Raw genomic sequence first — 22137 nt, 5'->3', positions numbered from 1 at the left:
GTTAGACATTTTATGTTTTTTTTTTTTTACTGAAACTTTTATGATATATACTGAACAGATATGGTTTAACATTATGCTTAATTATCATAGCTACATTTGAATTTGAGTTTTTGTTTTTCTAAATTTTAAATTTTTATTTTGCTCTATATGTTTTCCTGCCCAATTCTGTTATTAATTAAGCACTTCTAACATGTTTTAAGCTACAACCTCGTCAATAAGCTTAATCATATGTGTAATAAAATTTTCAAAAGTTTTATTTTGCACAACATTTATTCGCAAGTGGTGTTTGATGCTTCGAAATACTATGTAAAGTAAATAGTATTTAGAATATGTAATTTAAATAATACTTAGAGATGACCTAGAATGCATAATTGGAGATGTATTTGAAATAATATATAAAGTTAAGGTAAGTTAAATATATTTTGAAACAACCGAAATAAAACAAAAGATATTTTAAAATATATGTATGAAAGAACACATTTACTATTTACATTCAATTATTTAAAAGTAACATAATTTACATATTTATGAATAAGATTAAAAATTATATTCTAAACTGTTATTTAAAAATTATAATTTATATTGCTGTTTCGAAAGAGTGATCGTATTAATACGTGCATTATTAAAAAAAAACATTTATTACTTACAAATTTTCCTATAAAAAATTATCTATAAAAAATATTTGTAATTTTTATTGTGAATTTTTTTTTGTAATTTTTTTTTTGCAAAGAATAATCAATATTAATACATGCAAATTCTGCTGTACATTATTATACAAATATTTATTACCTACAAATTTTCTTAAAAAAGTTTATACTTCTTTTTGCAAAATATTTAATCCAAAAAAATATCTATGTATTTTTTCAACAAAACACCTACAAAGTTTATTTTGTAAAATTATTTGCAAAAAACCATTTTAGTGTGTGTGAGGAAGAGAGAGAACATTGTCATTGTGCTCATTCATGGTTATTGGTGGATTTGTTGAGTTTTGATAGCAAAGGTAAAAGGATTTTTTTTTTTCTAACCCTGCGTGTTACTTGAGAATTAAACTGTAAAATAATTCTAGAGGGCTTAATTGATCCCTCTCATAATCTTCTATTTATAATAATAAATTGATACAAGAGTACATGATAATTAGAGTAACTTAGATACAATATAATCATGATAATTAGAGTAACCTAGACACAATATAATCATGATAATTAGAGTAACCTAAACACAATATAATCATGATAATTAGAGTAACCTAGACACAATATAATCATAATAATTAGAATAACTAACACAATATAATCATGATAAATAGGATAAATATCCTAACCGTGTTTATGTGTATGGCAATAATCTTATAACATGTGTACACTTGAGAGTTATTTCAAGTACAGAGTAAACACTTAGAGAGAGGGAAAATGTTATCTGGAACTTCACATTAAGTATATTTCCTTTCTAGGAAAATGATTTTAAATTTATGTATTGGTTTACCGTAAAATTTTATATTTAGATTGTAAATATCAGTTAACATTTGCATTTATTAAATGTATTCAATTTATGTTTTTGGAGAATTTTGATATTGTTGTTAAAAAATTATGTTTAAAACGGTTTAGTGACTAAAAAGTTGGGATATTACAATAATAAAAATAATAATAATTATTATTATAAAAAAATTGAATAAATATGTGTAACGTATGCGTTTTTACTAGTGAGTAATTATTTCAATTTAGAAAAGTATTACTAAAAGTGTAAGGTTAGATAAAAGAAAAATTGTATACATAAAAAAGATGAATTATATGAATTTGTTTTTTATTCATTAGAACATATGAGAAGGGTTTTAGTTATTAGAATGTGGAATTTATCTATTCTTTGTGTTTTTGTTTAAACAAGGGACTTTGACTCTGTATTTATGAAACTCATAAAACTCAATGTTGGGTTCATATACATAGTTTTTTTTTTTGGAATATTAACAATTGAATGTAATTTTTTTCATTACACTTAGAATTGATACACATTACACCAAAAATAAGTTTTATGGATTTTTTACTCGTGTTTTAGTAAATGTTAATTTATTACTTGAATAACGTAACCAAATTTTGGTAGATGTGGAGTATAAGAATCTGTCTCTATTTTGTTAAAATTGTAAAATATTGGTCATGAAGTATTTAACTGTAGAATATTACAACAAGATGTCAAAGGTGATTCTAGTGGCGAGAAAATAGTTGGTGTAAAAATACAAAAATATTATCATCCTAAGGATGACACAATTGCTTCTTAAGATTGAATTTTTGTGACTTAGTCTATGGTGGAGTTTTTGGTGCAGTCACCGATGCAACCTAAGGTTTAGCATGTGGTTGAGTTTATGGTAAAGCGTATGGTGTAGACGCTAATGCAACTTGATGTTCACCCTATAATACATCTTGTGGTGCAACAACATGTGATTCAACAATCCATACAACCTGTTGTGGTTAAGTCTGTTGTGGTGCTACTTATTGCTTAGTTACAACCTATTATTGTGGTTGAACCTAATAATATTCATGTTGTGAATGAATTCTTCTGCTAATAATCTAGATGTTTCTAATGGTAGTGAGCCAATGAGGTTTGATTCATTAGTTTATTAAAATATGGGCCTGGCCATTTCGGTAAAAGATGGCCCAATTCCCTTGAAGCTCGTGTGGGAAAACAAAAATATCTTGCAATGGTGTGAGCTNGCAGACGCAGTGCTAGTGGAAAGAGAGAGGGTTCGAGAATCCTTCAGATGTCTGAAGAAGGAAGAGCAACGGTGTTCTCTAGGGTGAAACCGTGATGGATGCAATTGGAAGAAAAGTGAAAGATCTACACGTAGGCTTCGATAGAGGTAAGAAAGAAGCTTAGTTACGTTTCTGTAATTTCATAAAATGCTCAATCTATTATTTTTCATTACAAAAGAAAAGGGGGAGAGCTCTATTTATAGAGCTCTTGGGAAACACCGGGAGAAGTCGTAGGAGATTGGCCTGTATCTTTTCTCGAACCACATGACAGTCAAGCTCTATGTGCTTGGTTCTTTCATGAAAGCTCTGGTTATGAGCTATGTGTCTTGCTGACTTGTTGTCACAATACAGAACCGGAGTTCCTGCTTCCTGAGCTTGTAGGTCTTGTAGGAGATAGTGAATCCACTGTATCTCACATACAATGGTTGCTAAGGCACGATACTCAGCTTCGGTGGAAGATATTGAAACGGTGCTTTGCTTTTTGGATTTCCAGGAAATGAGAGATGACCCAAGGAAAATACAGAACCCAGTAGTGGACCTTCTAGTATTTGGGCACGTTGCCCAGTCTGAGTCACTAAAGGCCTTTAGGTGAATGGGGGAGTCAGCTCCAAAGAACAATCCTTCCGAAGGCTTAGATTTTATATACCTAAGAACATGTTGCATAGCCCGATAGTGATGGTTAGTGGGTGATTTCATAAACTGGCTCAGTAGATTAATAGAAAAGCACAAATCAGGTCTGGTATTAGTGAGATAAAGCAACTTCCCTATTAACCTTCGATAGGATCCAGGATCATCCAAGTAACTGTCTGTCTTATACAGTGAGCTTGTGTCACTTAGAAAGGGGGTAGAACATGGTTTACATCCCAACATTCCAGTTTCCTTAAGGATGTCCAGAGCATATCTTCTCTGGCATAGATGAATTCCCTTTTTAGATCTGGCCACCTCTAACCTTAGGAAGTATTTGAGTTCTCCCAGGTTCTTTATGTGGAATTTATTGTCCAACAGAGCCTTTATGTGGTTGATTTCAGTCATAGAGTTTCCAGCAAGTATGATGTCGTCTACATAGACAAGTAAGGTAGTAAAATCTCTAGAATTCCTTTTTATAAAAAGAGAATGATCAGATTTAGATTGAACATAGCCAACAGAGATGAGAAAGGATGACAATTTTTCAAACCATTGCCTACTGGCCTGTTTTAGACCATATAACGATTTAGTAAGCCTGCAAACCTGGCCCTCTTGATGGACACTGAGACCAGGTGGTGGTTCCATATAGACTTCTTCATTTAGGTTTCCATGTAGAAAAGCGTTGTCCACATCAAGTTGGTGTAGGAACTAATTATTTGAGGCTGCAAGTGCAGTAAGCAATCTAACAGTGGTAAGTTTTGCAACAGGAGAAAAAGTGTCCAAATAGTCTATCCCCTCTTGTTGAGTGTATCCCTTTGCTACCAGGCGAGCTTTGTATCTTTCTATATTGCCATCAGCCTTGTATTTGATTTTATATACCCATTTGCAACCAATGGGTTTCTTTCCTTGAGGAAGTTGTGTCAGGTACCAAGTATTGTTGTCTTGTAAGGCCCTGATCTCTCTCTGCATTGCTTCTGTCCACTCTCTCGAGCATCTGGCCTCATTATAAGATTGAGGCTCATTATTGGCAGTGATAGCCATAGTATACTTTAAGTGCTTCTCTGACAAAGAATTATAGGATAAGAAGTCGGAGATGGGATAAGGGGTTTTAGAATCATTTCTTATAGACAAGGATTGATTAACCTGATGAACATAATCATTTAGATATCTTGGGGTCCTTTTAACTCTGCTGGATCTTCTAGAGTCATGGTTTTCTTCATCATTTATAGTGTTGCGACTGTTGTTGTTGTCATTAGCAGTTTGTTGTATTTCCCTTTCGTTGGTATCCATCTCATTAGGGTCCTCATAGTCAATGGAGTCATTGTTGGTATGTTGCACTTCCCTTTCACCAGTATCCATCTCAGCATGGTTCTCGTCGTCAATATAATCATGATTCCCTAGGACATTATCAAGTGAAGCGGCTCTGTCAGCTCCTCTGTCAACCAATGCTCTGTTGTCTTGCCTGTTTCTGTAGGGAAAAATGTCTTCATAGAAGACAACGTTTCTGCTTATGAAAAGCTCCTTATTGTTGATATCAAGGACAATGTAGCCTTTGACACCACCCTTGTAACCAAGAAAGATTCCTTTTCTAGCTCTCGGATCAAGTTTATTTCTCTTGTTTTCAAGAGTAGAAGCAAAGCATAGGCATCCAAAGACTTTAAGATTTAAGTAAGTAGGGGGAACATTATAGATCAATTCATAAGGAGTCTTGTTATTTAGAACAGGAGAAGGCAATCTATTTATTAGATAAACAACGTGACTTACAGCGTAGGACCAATATGCATTAGGCAAATTAGACTGAAAGAGAAGCCCTCGGGTCACATTGAGAATGTGTTGATGCTTCCTTTCAACAACAGAGTTTTGTTCAGGAGTTTCAACACAACTCTTTTGGTGATTTATGCCATACAAGTCATACAAGCTCATACAATTAAATTCAGCCCCATTGTCAGTCCTAATAGTCTTAATCATTTTATCAAACAAATTTTTAATTTTCACTATGAAATTCTGCAACAGATCCCTTGTTTGACCTTTATTATTCATTAAAAATATCCAAGTGTGTCTACTATAGTCATCTACTATAGTAAGAAAATACTTATGGCCGTGAACAGAAGAAGTTGAAAGGGGGCCCCATATATCACAGTGAATGATTTCAAAGCACTCAGTAGTCACAGAATTACTCTTAGAAAAAGACAGTTTATGTTGTTTAGCATAGTGGCAAGCCTCACAAACAATATCAGGGTCAATTTGCACATAAGGAAACTGTTCACACATTTGTTTCATAGTTTTGTGTCCAGGGTGGCCTAACCTATGGTGCCACAAATTTACATCAATGTGTTCATAAGAGAAAACAGAATTGGAAATGAAACTTTGATCAGCATTAGGACAACCTTGTAGATAATAGAGTCCTTTGTAAAGATTAGCATACCCAGTCATCCTCAACGTAGAACTCTCCCTTATCTGGCAAATCTTAGAGAAAAAGGTTAGACTACATTTCAAGTCTTTGATGAGACTTTGAACAGAAATGAGATTATAACAAAAATCAGGGATGTATAGAACATTAAAGATAACAAAAGTTTCAGAAAATTGAACTGTCCCTGCATGTTCAGCAGTAACAGTAGAATTGTTTGGCAGTCTAATAGAGATGGGCCTGATTTTATAAAAGGTAGTAAAATTTCTTTTATCATGGGTCACATGATCTGTGGCCCCGGTGTCAAGAATCCAGGAAGATATACCTTGCTTATCACTTGGATTGTCTTTTTGCATCTGGTTGACCTTGTGGGTGGGTTCATCAACCTTGTCTATCATTTTGAGGAGTTTTTGCATTTGCTCAGAGGTAAGAGAGTTGAAGGCAACATTGGTGCTGGCCTGGTGAGCTGTCTAGGTATTTTCTGGGCCTGTGCTGTTTTGGCAGACATTAATAGAGCTCCAGTCTCCCTTCCTATCTTGGTTATTTTTAGCCTTCTTATACTAAGGTGGATAACCGTGCTTGGAGTAACATTCATCCACAGTGTGGTTCATTTTGTTGCAATAGGAACATTGCTTTCCATAGTTGGGGTTCCTTCCTGTTCCTCTTCCTTGACCACGTGAAGCAACTCCACGTCCTTGTCCTCTCCATGTCTGGTTGTTATTTCTGTCAGCGGCAGTAGCCAGAATCCTTGTTTCAGCAGTTTGTTTATGGTCAACAACACCTAAATCTTGTCTCTCCTGCCTTTCTTGCTGCATGATGAGCAAGAAAACTTTGTTGATATTAGGAAGGGGTTCCATCAAAAGTATTTGAGTTCTAACAGTGTTGTATGTGTCGTTCAGACCCTTCAAGAAACATATTACGTGTTCCATTTCTCTATACTTGATAGAGATTTTTGAAAGCTCACAACTACAAGGAGTTTTACAAATACAAGTGGGTATGGGTCTAAGTGATTCCAACTCTTCCCAAAGAATCTTCAAATCTGTGAAGAATTGGTTCACGCCTCTTTCTCCTTGCCTTATTGAATGAATGTCCTGGAGTAAATCTGAGATTTTGAAGTAATCTCCTTTAGAGAACCTTTCCTTCAATTCATCCCATAGCTCCTTTGCCTCTTCCACATATATAACACTCTCTGCAATTTGTGGAGAAAGGGTCTTTATGATCCAAGAGAGTACCATCATGTTACATCTCTCCCAAGCGTCAAACAAAGCCTCACTTCTTGGAGGTTTCTTGATTGACCCATCAACGAATTTGATTTTATTTTTTGAAAGAAGGGCCCTCCTCATACTTCTGCTCCAAGAGGAATAATTGTTTTCGTTCAGAACTTGAGGGATGAGGGAAAGACCAGGATTCTCCCCAGGATGCAAATAGAAGGGGCTGGAAGGATTAGCAGATTGATCCGTCGGGGAGTTGGTAGGATTAGCAGATTGTTCCATTTTAGTAGGGAGCAAGAATGAGCCAAGAAACTGTTCAAGATCGTTGCAAGAATGGAAACAGAGGCAGCGAAAGCAGAGCAGGTATTAAACCTGCTCTGATACCATATTAAAATATGGGCCTGGCCATTTCGGTAAAAGATGGCCCAATTCCCTTGAAGCTCGTGTGGGAAAACAAAAATATCTTGCAATGGTGTGAGCTNGCAGACGCAGTGCTAGTGGAAAGAGAGAGGGTTCGAGAATCCTTCAGATGTCTGAAGAAGGAAGAGCAACGGTGTTCTCTAGGGTGAAACCGTGATGGATGCAATTGGAAGAAAAGTGAAAGATCTACACGTAGGCTTCGATAGAGGTAAGAAAGAAGCTTAGTTACGTTTCTGTAATTTCATAAAATGCTCAATCTATTATTTTTCATTACAAAAGAAAAGGGGGAGAGCTCTATTTATAGAGCTCTTGGGAAACACGGGAAAAACAAACTAAAAGCTCGATAACTGTCATAGGACAGTAATCTTCCAAAACATTAAAACTCAATAATTATGTCTTCTTTAGAATATGTCACTTCTATTGTGGTTTTTGGATAGAAGTTTCTTATATTAGATATTACTTATTAGTTTATTTCATTTGTTATTATGATCCATAATGTTAAATTACAGGTTGCTCATATTTATGATTGTAATTATGAGTGACATGTAAAATTCAAAGTTTCTATATTCTTAATAAAAGAAATCATTTTGTGAATAAGTTAATAATCTTAATTTTTATTTATAGGAAATAAGTAATTCCATGTATTTATTTAATTAATTTTCATAAGTTTTATTTATCTATGAGACTTAAGTTTTTTGATGGAATCCATTTTGGGAACTAAATGGAGATCCATGAAGGGAGCATCAACTTAAGCTAAAGCTAAGAGATTGGAAGAAGAAGAAGAAGGATTTTCAAGCTTATTCTTGCTTTCCCTTAAGCCTTAGAAGACATTTTACCTCTCGTAAAGAGCCATGGTAAAAGAAGATGGAAGAAGAAGATGGAGCTTGAAGGATTTTACTCTTGTGGAGAATCACTTACTAGTCTTCTTCTTTTATCTTTGTAAATATGTAAAAATTTCTTTTAGCTTTGTTTTAGAAGCTTAGTAGATTTTAAAGTAAAGTAGTGCACCATAAACCTTGATGTAGGAGAATATGTGCTTAAAATGGGTCATAGGAAGGCTTTGGAACATGTCAACATCAAGGAAGGCTCCTATGCATTGAACTTAGATGGTAGTTAGGGGGGAAGGCTCCCATTCATGCCCCCTTGCCATAGAAAGCTTTTAGTTCCGTTCTAGTGCATTAAATGCTAGCCTACTCCTTCACCTATGAAAGGAGAGACAACCTTGTATAATGTTTTAGAACTATTTTGAATGCTAGAGTTTCTTTGCCAAAATTGCAAGTCTCCTTCTCCTTAGTTCTCACTGTGTGTTCACTTGAGGGTGACAGGAGGTGATCGGGGGAGAGTGATTGAATGAATTTGAGGGTAATTTTTTTTTGCTGTTTATTTGAGTGAATTTGGAGGTAAACGAGAGTGAATTTTGAAAAAAAAATTGTGAGAATTGGTGTAGGATTTAGTTTATATGACAGATTAAAAAAATTTAGTTTATATTGCTGTCTTTCTCTAGATTTTTTTTTACTTTCTCCTTCATGGTTGGCCTCACCTCCTAGAAGGACTTCTACCTAGACCATCCAACACCATCAACCACATCTCTTCATCTTGAAATGCTTCCGCAATCATCATCTCACATGAAGTCCATCCTTTGAAGAACTCATCAACACACCTTGAAGAACATCTCTTGTTGAAGAAGCACCATCAAAACAACCTCCATATTTTTTTTTATTATACATTTAGTATTGTCCTCCTATATTTTGTTCACACTTTTTTTGTAATAAAACTTTTACATGATGATTAATGTTGGAACTGATAAAAAAATTTAATGATAGTTAACATGAATTTATTTAGAATTTTATAAAATAATTATTAAAAGAATAAAACTACAAAAAAATTGTTTACACCAAAAAAAGATGAATCTCTTTTATAAACCAGTAAAATTTGTATCCACCTTTTTTTATTATGAGAAAAAAAATTAACTTATACCAAAATCATTTAAAAAAATATAAAATAAATTATTTTTATAATTTTACTATATGTAATATTTTATTAAATATATTTTTTTATTAAATGAAATTAATTATATTTTCAAAATAAAATTATTATGAAATAATTTGTATTAACAAGGATAAAATAAGAAAGAAATGTGTACACAAAAAATGGTTATGAGCTGGTTAAAAAACCAATAATTTTTATTAATACTAGTAGAAACACATGAGAAATATTAATAAATTATAAAATACCTGTTATAAAAATAATTATATAAACAATTATAAAAATAAATAATTTTTATAGTATTTTTTTTTTGTAAATATTTATTTATTATGAATAATTATTTGAATTGAAAAAAAATAACGACTCAAAAGGATAAAATTGGAAAATATTTTTTTTACTATTATAATTATTTGAATTAGAAAAGATAGTTATTAAAAAAAAATTATTTTTTTGTTTAAATTTGGAAAAAATAGTTATTAAAAGTAACAGTGAAAAGTAGAAATTAATAGTATAGATTAATGACCACAACACTTATTTTTTTATGATAAAAAAAATAATAAAATTATAAATATAGAAGTAAATATAAATAATTTTTAAAATTTTGTAAGATAACTGTTTTATTATATATATAGTTATTTTATTTTAAATCAGTGCTTAAGTTTAAAAAAATCAGTAAAATTAAAGAAAAAAGGGTTAAATTTAAAAATCTTAAAGAATAAAATTTGTAAAATAATTATTTTAATTTTAAAAGAATATTATTTATTAAAAGAATAATCTCCAATAATACATAAGTATATCCTAGTATAGATTATAATATTAGTTTTTATGTTTGGTAATTTTTGTTTATTCTACTAATAATTATATCAATTTTTTAAATTAATATTTATATTCATAAAAAATGTGAAAATAGTGGTTGGGTTACTTCAAGATTATGATAATTATTTTTTTTTATCGTATTATTGTTCTGTATTGCCGTGAATTGTATTGGGAGGAAAAATAGAGATAACACTTTATACACTTACAGATAAGATAAAAGCTAATAACGGTTATTGATGACTGTTTTTATTTATACTTGATTAAATTATATTTCAGCTTTTAAGATGTCAAATAAATTTAGTTTTGGTATTCGAATTTAAAATTATATTTTATATTTTATTTTATTCTTTCAAATTCAGTATTTTAAAAATTTCTTTTAAATTTAAGTCAAAAATTTGATTTCATTGTACATTTCAGCAATAAAATCACATTTAACTATTTATATAACAAAGTTGTTTAAAGTTCTGCCAGCTTTTTATGTTTGTGGTTCTGTGATTGCAGGAAGAAGCAAAACCTTTCTTGATGCTCTAATCTGTAAGTTCGTATTCTCACTTGTTTCGGTTATTTGTTGTCTATACAACAATTTGCGATTAGGGTTTTACATCGCTATTCATTCATATCTCTCACGTGCCTTGTAACCTTTGATTACTCGTTTTGCTTACTTTTCTGAATGCGATTTCATTCCGTGTAGGTTGTTGTGTGTGGAATCTTATTCTAATTTTGTGTCTTGTTTTTTATTTTATTTTTATTTTTAAATTTTAATCTAGGTTTGATGTTGCTGTGTTGAGGCTTTTAGCAGTGTAGAAGATGTTCAAGAACACATTCCAATCTGGATTTCTTTCCATATTATACAGCCTTGGGTATGTTTCGTTTTGGCATCTTCGTTTCATAATCCTGTTTTCGTATATTGGCTGTGATGAAGTTACTGATATTGTTCGTTGTCTTATTTATTTATTTAGGAGTAAACCATTGCAGATATGGGACAAAGAAGGTACGTGCTTTCGGGTTTGCAGTAGCATCTAGTGGTAATATTTTGGGATTTGGATTCTTCAATGTGAAAAATTATGACCATTGATTGAAGAATCGATGGTGGGATTTTCATAAAATACCCATACACAGTGTATAGCTAATTAGTATGAAGATATTGAGCCTTACTTGTTCATTTTCCAGCCAATGATTGTACTTTATCTTTTAAAACACAGTCCAATCTAATATCTGAGCTTGATTTAAATGCAACAATACTCTGCTGTGCCTTGGTCTGAAACTATGTGACTTTGTTCTCATTTTGAAAATTTATTTATTATGGTGTTAAATAGTAAGGTTCCTACTATGAGGCTGACTGATAGCAGACCTACATGTTAATTTCAAGAAGAAAAGGAGTGAGCTTATGTTAAGATAAGTTACACGGGGCAGGTTAGGAGGTTTGTTATCTCCAATTAGGGGGTTATCATATGGACCAGGTGGGATGGCGGAGGAATTAACTGTCTCTATTTTATATGTGACTGACTCTTTTGTATCATTATCATTTTATGCAGTGTTCTACTGAACTGAAAATTTTCTTCATTCAATTATCCCTAATTTTGTTCTTCATTCAATAAAAGATCCTTACATTTCTTTCTATATCAAGTACCATGTAACACTGACACCTCACCCAACATCTCATGGTAGGATACAGGAATCATTACTCATTGATCTTCTTGCATATTGATCCCATGAAAGGTTAATGTGTAAGATTAGTCGTGGTATTTCCTATTCCTGTTGTGTTAAGGAATTTGTATATTCTCAGATCACTTTTTTAAAGCGAATCTTTCTCCTATACGTTAATACTACTCTATTAAGTACTCTGCATCATAGTTGAAACATCATGCTTCAGTCCGGTTTCTGCTTTCAATTTATTTGTTGTAGTCTGTATGCCTTAGTTGAAACATTATTCTTCTTTCTTCTAATATAAAAATTCACAAACTTAGTAATAAGTAATAGTTTTGTTTTGTGTGACTTCTGCTTAAGTTATTTTATCTATTTCCTCTTTAAATTGCTTTTATTGAACACTGTTTATCATTTATATACTTGAATCGTATTATTCAATACAATATTTTGATTCACGATTCAAAGAATAGCTCAGTAACCTTGAGCAGGATGTAATGTTGGACTTTTCTTTCACACTTTCAGGGGCTAAATACAATACTTTTTTTTTTTAAAGGACTTTAGTGACAATGGCTCACATATTGTTAGGCAATTAAAGGTTTATGTGAGAAGGGATAAAAAAGGGATGAAATAAGTAGTGGAAAAAGGTGGTTAGTTGTTAGAAGAGAGAGAGGGAATATAAATAACAAACAGAATAGGGAGAGAGGGTATCGGATATTATTTTGGGATTTAGATTAGACCACTTGGCCAGTGGAGGAAGGGAAGGGAGGCTTCCTTGGGGGAGAGATTGATACTTGTATTTTCCTTTCTACACATTACAGAGGAAATAGAAATACATATACATACATGTTTCTTTTATACTATTGAGTGTGTGTGTGAGCATAGAGCTGCTGTTCGGTTCCTTGAATAAAGGAACCTAACACATATTTAAGGATCAATGTGACCCATTTCTTTCTGATGATTTATATTTGATGAATTAAATGATCTCAAGTGGTTAATTGTTTATCTTAACATATTTGTGTTTTGTTGTCTGATGATATGAACAGTCTTTTTGTTGTTCAAAGTAAGTCTTATGTCACTGATTTTTCTTGGACTTTGTTATAGTTGTGAATGGTCATATCAAACGACCTCAGGATGAAGATATTCAATCCAATGTACTAGAAATAATCGGATCAAATATTCAGTCCACATATATTACATGCCCAGCTGACCCAGCTGCAACACTTGGTATAAAACTTCCATTCTTGGTTATGATTGTCAAGAATCTAAAGAAGTATTTCACATTTGAGATTCAAGTTTTGGATGATAAGAATGTCAGGCGACGATTTCGAGCTTCAAATTTTCAAGTGTGTAAGTCTGCCCTTGTTTTTATGTTTAAGGGGTTTGTCCACAACTTGCAGAATTTTGATTTCTTCTATATCATATACTTTAGGGATGACAAAGTGGGCTTTGGTCCACGGGCTGGTTTGTCAGCCCACCAAAATTTGGCAGATTGGGTTGGATTTTTCAATCTGCTTTGACTTGTTTCGCCTGACTTGTCAAACTGATGGGTTAGAGGCGAGGGGAGCTAGCCTTTTTTTTTTATTTCTTTTTTCTTTTAAATTAAAAAATAATTTAAATGATTAATTTTTTGTATTATATCGTTTGAAAGATGCAAATGTACCATAATATTGTAATTTAAGTTATTAACACTTACAAATTAAGTTTCAATTATTAATTATAGGATAGTAATATAACATGTAAATATTAATTATTTTTATTTCATTTGATTAGAGACATTAATTAATCAATTAAAAACTTGAAAAATATTTATATGATTACATCTGCTTTTAATATATATCTTCATATGCTTGATTATCACAATATATCTTCATTTGCTGAATCATATAGAGGTGTTGTTTTGCACACACAGATAACATCACCTTATACATAGAGTTGATTGTGTAACTACATTTTGTTTCTTGCATTTTTGGGGAGATAATATTTCCTTCAATGAAAACACTATCTTGTAGTAAAGCATCACTTCATTAGAAATCCTGTCTAATCAGTATCACAATACCTAAAGTTTTTGATAATTTCCTTTATCTTCATATAACATACGTTGCCTTGGATCTTTTCTGAGGTTCCTTGGAATACGGATGTCAACATTCCAATGATCAATATAAAGAATATCTATGAACTAATCAGCATCACAATACCTAAAGTTTTTGATAATTTCCTTTATCTTCATATAACATACGTTGCCTTGGATCTTTTCGAAGGTTCCTTGGAATACGGATGACAACATTCCAATGATCAATATAAAGAATATGTATGAACTGATCAATATAAAGAATATGTATGAACTGATCCAACAAGTCTTCTATATCTTTTTGGATCAGAGAAATATTCATCGTACTCTGCCATTAATTTTTGATTTTGGTATTCATCTATAGTCAATCATATTCGTTTCTTTTAGGAAATCTAGAGCATATTTTCTTTGTGAAATTACAATACCTTCTTTTGATTGTGTCACCTCAATGCCCGAAAAGTATTTGAGACATTGCATGCGTGTTTCTTTAGTTGAAATTCTAGTAGTGTCATTCCCTTGTATTGACTATATCATCAATGCACACTATTAAGTAAATATATTTTGGATAATGTGACTAAATTTTCCAAAGTAGAGAAAACCATGTGAACATTGCTTGAGGACCGTAGAGAAAACTTCACAACAATCATGGTCACTATCCATGATGATCAAATGCTGTATTCACATTTTTAGAAATTGTAGAGAGAGGAGAGAAAAGAAAAATGTCAAGGAGGCAACCTACTATAGTTGAGAAAATTGTAAATAGGATGTGAATTACGAGTAGAATGTGGGCCTTTTTAGATAGCAATGGGCTAATTTGTGTCGTCATTATTAGGAGTGTTTGAGTGATAATTGAAAAGAATTTAATGAAGAGGATGCACCTGGGAGCATTTGGTAGAAGATTAAAAGTATATAAAAGAAGGAAAAAGAGAGGAGGGAATGATAAGGAGGAATACGGGTGGGATGCTGTGTCATATCAGTTAGTAATTAGTTTTGGAGGGAAGGGGATATTATAAATATAAGTAGTTGTATAGGAGGGGGGTAGCTATTCTGTACATTGGAGTTTAACTGGAGTTATTATCCAGTGGGGGAAGATCAGGCTTCCCTGAGAGTTAATTTTGTACATTGAATTCTTTCGTTCATTCAATAATACAAGGATATTCAGTTCTGTTTGTGTGTGTTCTTGAGTAGTAAGAGAGGGTTGATAGACTACTTTACCAAAGAAGTCTATCAGCATTGGACTAATCATTTGGGTCACGAATTGGTAGGTAATAACTGGTGGTGTGATATAGATAGGAAAAACTCAACAACTTTTTAATAAAACCCTCTTCTATGCCTATTCTAACAGTCATCTCTGAGGTATACTACAGTACTTGAAAAAGGAAGATATGGAATATTGTAACATTGTTACTAAAATGATCTCAATATCTTTACTGGAATACAATCTGTATGATTTACAAATGTTTCATGCGTTCTAATTTTCATGTCATTATACATAATAGGCCGTCACTCGAGTAAAGCCGTACATTTGCACTATGCCACTAAGAATGGATGACGGCTGGAATCAAATACAGTTTAACCTGGCTGATTTCACCAAGAGAGCATATGGTACTAATTATGTGGAGACGCTGCGAGTTCAGGTTCATGCAAACTGTCGCCTGAGAAGGATATACTTCTCTGATCGCCTCTACTCTGAAGAAGAACTCCCACCCGAGTTCAAATTGTACCTTCCAATGCAGGTTAGAGATTCTGCTTAAGTACAACTACTTTTTTCATATTTATCTTTTCTTGTAAAGTGTAACTAGGATTCTCTCTCTTTATTTGTATTTTTTTTACTTTCTTTTTTGGATAAAATCTTATCCTGTTCTTGTCATCATGCAGAAATCATGAATATGTTGTTGAAGGATGGAATGGAGCTTGGAGAGAGTTGGATGTTATATTTATGCATGCTACATATAATAACTATAATATTGGACTCTATTCTAAAATTTGTATCTATGTTGTGCTAGATCCTATATTAACTTTTGCAACAGCTTGTTCCTGACTTGTGTAGGAGGTTAATTTGAAGTTAATTTTATGATGTTGTGCTTTGCTTTAAATGCACTGCTTTACTGATGTATGTGCTAATATCTTCTTATCATAAGAAGGATTTCCATTTTTGACACTAACTGAACTATTAATTGAATTGTAAATTGTACTGAACTATTAACTAAATTGTAAATTACACTAATTTTAACTAAACTATAATATAAACTGAACTGAACTACTAATTATATTAATTTTAAATTTGTACTAATTTTTAAAATAAATATTATAACAATACATTTTCTCTTTAATTGAAATTTATTTTAATATTTATTTTATTTTATTCATAAGTGTCTAATAAATTAATTTTTAAATATTTAATATTATTATTTTCTATTTTATTTATTTTATTTTATTAATAAAAAAATATAAAAAGTAACATCATAACTAACATATAAATAAAATAAATAAATATATATACACACGTTTGTTATATATATATATATATATATATATATATATATATATATATATATATATATATATATATATAACTTAAAAAATATAAAAATATAAATTACATTTTTTATTTTTATTGATAAAAAATATAAATTTTATGATAAAAAAATTGTCTTAACAAATTAATTATTATTTTTTTGTGTGAATATTTTTTTACTAATATTTTATTATTAAATAAATATTTTCTGACAAGACGAAACCGTTGAACTGAAACTAGAAAAAATATAGGAGTAGATACAGTTAACTGAACTGTAACTGTTATAAATTCAGTTTTTAAAAACTGAATCATAAAATAGAAATTGAATCAGTTAACTACAGTATAGTATAAATCAATTATTTTTGCACACAGCCCGTGAAAAGAATAATGGAGTAAGAAGTTCACTCAAAACAGTGTAATAATTAATGATATATGTTACTCATAACTAAATTGCATAGCTATAACAAAAGTAATGTTCCTAATTTATTGCTGTTATAGTTAAAGTTATAATAATATGGATAATGATATTTAGACAACATTTTTTTTACAATATTTAAACATTGATTACGTGCCAATCTGTGATTGGTCAAAAATTACTCCTCAATAGTGTTTATGATTATTATTATTGATTATGGAGTAATTTTTGACCAATCACAACATGTAATCAATGTTCAAATATTGTAAAAAAAATGTTGTCTAAATATCATTATCCTAATAATATTTCAGAGGATAGAATTTAAACATGGATATGTTTCTCTTTTCTTTATTAAATGTATAGAGATGACAAGAATACGAGGTGATACAGATTTCATTATTCCATTAGTATCTCTGAAGTAATTTTTTTTTTCTATATTTATCTCTATAGTTAAAGAGGTTATAATTTTTGTTTCATTTTCATAGAATAATGGATTTATTTGTTTCCATGTTTGTATTCGTTTTTTTATTATTCTAATATCAATTAAATAAATATTATAAAAAAATAAATATCACAGAAAAAGAAATATAATATTATTAAATATTTAAACTTTTAGAAAGACACTTCCTCAATTTTAATGTCAAATATTAATAAAAAAATTATAATTGTATAGATTTCAAAACAGAATAAAAAATAACAATTAAATATAAGTCAATAGTTATATGAAATAGTAAATAATTACACTTAATTAAAATTTTATAAAAATCAAAACATCTATAAATTTTATAAACATTGAATTGTTTCACATGTTCTAATGAAACAAAGTAGATAAAATTAAAAATTATTTTTTAAAATTACAAAAAAAAACAATTAAATTTAAATATATTTTAAATGTTTCTTTATTTCCTTTTTCTAAATTTTAATGAAATTGTTTTATACTAATAAATATTATAATTCACTTTTATGTTATAGTAAATGAAATTTCTTTATATATTTGTGATGGTAAAATTATATTTATAAGAACATGTTAGAAAAAAATGAAAATAAGTATAAAAGATTATTGAAACTATATTTTTGTATAATAAAAATGAACAACAAATAAAAGTATTAAAAAGAAGAAAATGGTTAGATGTGTGTTATAAACGATTTAAGAAGAAATACTTTCAAGATTTAAGAAGAATTGTTAGATATCAAACCAATTAAACGGTGATAATGAAAATTATTTTGGTGAAATAAGGATTGAAAACTAAAAATTTTTGGAATTGAGAATCTAAACATTTTTGCGGATGAATAATAAATAAAAAAAATTAAAAGGGAGTAAAATTAAGATTGTGATAAGAAATAACATACTTTAAAAATATGAGTGAAATTTGTGTATATAAAATAAGTCAAATAATTAAAAGAAAGAAGAAAAGAAGTCAAGTTTATATTCTTATCGAGATTTTTGGTGCTGTCCATTAATGTTGATATTTTAAAAATATTTTTAATATATTTTAAAACAAGTATCCATAGTGTATTTTGAAGACTTACCAAAAGACTATCATAGAAAAATTCAGCAGAAAATTCAAATTCGAGAAGGTAAAAAAACAAGAAGAATGGTTACAAATCTAAAGATGAAATGAGTAATATATTTAGAGATACTTTATTAATAAATTGGAAAAATATATTAGTGAGGATAAAGATGAATATTGAGATGAGCTGCGATGAACAAATACATACTTATTCCGTTCTTATGTGCAATTTAAAAATTAGATAATACTTGTATATAATCAATTTAAAATTTTAAATATTACTTGTATCTATACCTTTCCAAATATGGAGACTACTAATTCAAAAAATATCTACTAATGTATTTGTGGTTTAATAATTAGTGAGGCTCTAATTTGGAGTTGAAATCTCAAAATTGTCTTTTTCGTAGGTTTTTATTTTGTAAAAACTACACTAAACATTGTTTTTAAATTGGACCAACGACGATTATAATCATGTTGACGTGGCACACTATGTTAGTTCTTTTAAATGACATTACACATCCAATCAACCAATGGGAGAAAGCTACCTCATTAGATCCTGTCATGTTAGCTTTGTATCATTCACTAGAAATCCTAATTTCCTTTTTCCTTCCTTGTGTCAATATCCTCATGCCAACAACCACCTCACCCTACCAACCTGTCACCACGAGCTCCACCATGTACTGCCACAATCCTCCAAAAAACTTAATTGCGAGTTTCCCAAATCCTCTATCTCTAAAATCTAGAGGAAATCAGAAACCCAATTAACTCCAATTTCCAAAAACTCTCAAATCAACCATGGCAGCACCACCAGCTTCACCATGAACTTAGGCCACCGTGACACAATTAGTTCGCACTAATAGCCATTTTCTTCGCCGTAGCAACACCATTAGCAAGGAAAATAACCACCACGAGCATCCATCTGCACACAGAGAAACCTAGAAACAGAAGAAAAACCCAATCATGAGCAGAACCCACAATCTTTTTTGTAACCTGCGAAACCCATTAACGTACCATCACAAGAACCCTTCCTTGTGCATCCACTAAATCAGACTATCGTCACTCACCCAGATCGCAACCAATCTTCTCCTTCCAAAGCGAATCCACTGAACCCAATTACATGTTCGTCTCCCTAGTTCGTGCAAACTGCGCCTCCATCTTCCTCGAGTAACCACCACCACGAAGCTAACATCCATTCTCGTTCCAATTCGCACTTGCACAAAAAAACCAAAAAACCGCAAAATCGCACTCAAGCAATCCACGAACCCTTCTTCCTCGCGAACACCATAAAACCCATCTTTCATCGCGCCACCACGAGCTTCATAGCTAGAATTCGCGAAACCCTAACCTGCAAGAAAAGAACCAAGCAAGAAACCAAGAATCGTGACTTTGTGAGAAGGAAACTCCAACTCGCATAACCAATACCGAACCCCAAAATAGGGCTGCATAAGCAAACAACACCCTTCTTCAATCAACTCCTTTGCACAAACCCTAATCTGTGCACCGTCAGCATGCCACATCATTTAAAAAAGCTAATATCAACATGCCACGTCAACGTGATTGGAACACCAATGACATGATCTAATTAGAACAATTTTTACAAAATAAAGACACAATTGAATCGAAAAAAAAAAGAAAATGACTAATTTGAAATTTCAACCCTAGATAGGAAACTCTTAAACCTTTATTTGTCATCTAGTCAGGTGGAAGTTAACCTTAGAGTGTATTGTTGGGATTTGGTCATCTTTGTTAAAATAATCTCAGGCACAAAAATATATTTTCTCTGTAAAATATGTGCTTCCTTTATTAACTGAGGCTATTAAATAGCCACTTACACAACGTAATATAAAATTTAAAATCAGTCTCCAAACAGAAAACCTAAAATATCTCCTTAATAATAGAACTTTTAAAATAATAAATCTCCTACCTAGTGCATCATCCCACTTCGGGTTTGCTTATTTTAATCACATTTGACTTCTTCTTTTTCCTTTTGGCCTTTTTGTCTTTTACCTTGGTTGACCTCTTTTATGCTTTGACTGACTTTGTTATGCCCGACTTCTCAATAACCTTAACCAACTCATCTCTGACCTTAGGCGATTTCTCAACAATCTTGACTGACATCTTCATTGAGTTCTTTTCAACATCTTCATCTTCATCTTCCTCTGGTTCAAGAGCACTATATATTTTATCTTCTTTTTCAAGAGCCGTCTTCTTCAGCTCCTCAAACTCAATCTTCTGTTTATTCATAATTTCATTAGCTTCATCTAGAAGCCCCCCGCTGAATCTCTTCATCTTTTTCTTTGAGTTCTTTCTCCAAATTTTCTTTCTCCATAATTGTTGCATCCTTTATTGAGATCACTTCATCCATTGTTGGGATCAGGCTCTCCATGTCCATTGCATCCGAGCTCTTTGCAACCAACAGGATTCCACACTCTTCTTCACCATCTTTAGTAACGAGATTCGTCTCTCCCTTCGACTTTAAGATCTTTGACGTCAACAAAGTTCCCATCTCTTCTTCATCTTTTTCTTTTTCTGTAAGAAGGTTTCTCTCACTTTTCTTCTTGGCTCGACAATGTTTAGTAGTACGACTGAGCTTACCACAATTGAAGCACTTCCATGATCTACATTCATATCCATAGTGGCCATACTTGCCACACTTAAAACATTTCACTTTTGACTGATCTCCTCGACCTTTTCCTTGTCCTCAGTCATGCCAATACTGCTGACCGGTTCTCTCTTCATTGCCTCTACCACGTCCACCTCATCCTTGTCCTCGGCCTTCTCTTCCTCTGCCGCCAGGATCTCGACTCTAAGTAATCCGAGATTTATTCGAGTCAAACTGTACCTGTAGTGCTTGATCGTCGGGTTTAACCTGATCATCACAACTCCTTCTCCTTTGTTTGTGGGCTTCTAATGACCCAACAAGTTCATCCACTGTGAGAACCGACAAGTCCTTCGATTCTTTGATGGCACACACGATACTTTCAAAATCTTTTGTAAGAAATCTGAAAATTTCCCCACAACTCGGCTAGATGGCATTTGTTCTCCATTCCTGCCGAGTTGGTTGGCCACCTTCTCCACCCGAGTTATTAACTTGGTTATATGCTATTTGGGGTCCACCTTCAATTGTTCAAACTCTCCTTTGAGAGCTTGTATTCGGACTTGTTTAATGCGGTTGTCACCTTTATACGCAACCTCCAATATCTTCCAGGCTTCCTTTGCTGATTTGGCATTCGCTATTTTTTTGAATCCCGACTCATCTACTGCATTGTAGAGAAAATACAATGCTGACCCATCTCTTGCATGTGTTTTCTTCAATATTGCTATCTGTGCCACCATCTGATCTTCGTCCGCATCAGGCTCAACGTACCCTTCTTCCACCATATTCCAAACGTCTTGGGATCTCAATAACGCCTTTATCTGTAGGCACAAATTATCATAATTGGTTTTTCTCGTCAATTGTGGCACACTCATACCATTGACAACCTTTGCCATCTCTCACAAAAAAAAAAAATAAGCACTCACTTTTTTCTCTCACGGTGTTTGACGCTCTCCCCTCTCTTTTTCTCTCTCTGTACTCAGAGCATAAAGCTCTGATACCAGTTAGTTAAAATAATGGTTTAATAGCTCCGTAAGTCCTTATTTTTGCCTTGGATCTCAATTAGATCCCTTTCTTTTTCAACTTCTCAATTGGGTCCTTATTTTTGTAAAATTGAAGCAATTAGAGGTCTATCGTTAAATTAGACAAACGACCATTTCATTAATCTGACGTGGCC

The 22137-nt window shown here is 31.8% G+C and overlaps 4 protein-coding genes across 7 annotated transcripts; 1 reads left to right on the top strand and 3 right to left on the bottom strand.

Moving 5' to 3' along the window:
* Positions 1–2900: 2900 nt before the first annotated feature.
* LOC106779159 (uncharacterized mitochondrial protein AtMg00810-like) lies at positions 2901–4010 on the bottom strand. The gene has a single exon (XM_014667218.1). It carries the CDS (start codon positions 4008–4010, stop codon positions 2901–2903), a length of 1110 nt encoding a protein of 369 aa, XP_014522704.1.
* Positions 4011–6332: 2322 nt separating this feature from the next.
* On the bottom strand, positions 6333–7265 carry LOC106779158. Its single transcript, XM_014667217.1, has one exon. It carries the CDS (start codon positions 7263–7265, stop codon positions 6333–6335), a length of 933 nt encoding a protein of 310 aa, XP_014522703.1.
* A 3353-nt stretch (positions 7266–10618) lies between these two features.
* Positions 10619–16016, top strand: LOC106779156 (cilia- and flagella-associated protein 20). 4 transcript variants are annotated; one of them, XM_014667213.2, is made up of 6 exons: positions 10619–10739; positions 10973–11065; positions 11165–11196; positions 12954–13195; positions 15420–15656; positions 15799–16016. In XM_014667213.2, exons 2-6 carry the CDS (start codon positions 11013–11015, stop codon positions 15805–15807), a joined length of 573 nt encoding a protein of 190 aa, XP_014522699.1. In that variant the 5' UTR covers positions 10619–10739; positions 10973–11012; the 3' UTR covers positions 15808–16016. The 4 variants fall into 4 exon arrangements, with proteins under 4 accessions (XP_014522699.1, XP_014522700.1, XP_022632184.1 ...); XM_014667214.2 differs by having other exon boundaries at positions 10667–10739; positions 11002–11065; XM_022776463.1 differs by having other exon boundaries at positions 10671–10739; positions 10994–11065.
* A 5012-nt stretch (positions 16017–21028) lies between these two features.
* Positions 21029–21856, bottom strand: LOC106779157. Its single transcript, XM_014667216.1, has 2 exons — positions 21482–21856; positions 21029–21271 (listed from the first exon to the last, which is right to left on the bottom strand). The coding sequence occupies exons 1-2, from the start codon at positions 21854–21856 to the stop codon at positions 21029–21031; spliced, it is 618 nt and encodes a 205-aa protein (XP_014522702.1).
* Positions 21857–22137: the final 281 nt, after the last annotated feature.

This window comes from Vigna radiata, unplaced genomic scaffold, assembly GCF_000741045.1.
Source record: "Vigna radiata var. radiata cultivar VC1973A unplaced genomic scaffold, Vradiata_ver6 scaffold_353, whole genome shotgun sequence".
In the NCBI taxonomy this organism is placed as follows: Eukaryota; Viridiplantae; Streptophyta; class Magnoliopsida; order Fabales; family Fabaceae; genus Vigna; species Vigna radiata.
Note: the sequence above shows the minus strand (reverse complement) of the source record. Positions and strands in the feature narration are given on the sequence as shown.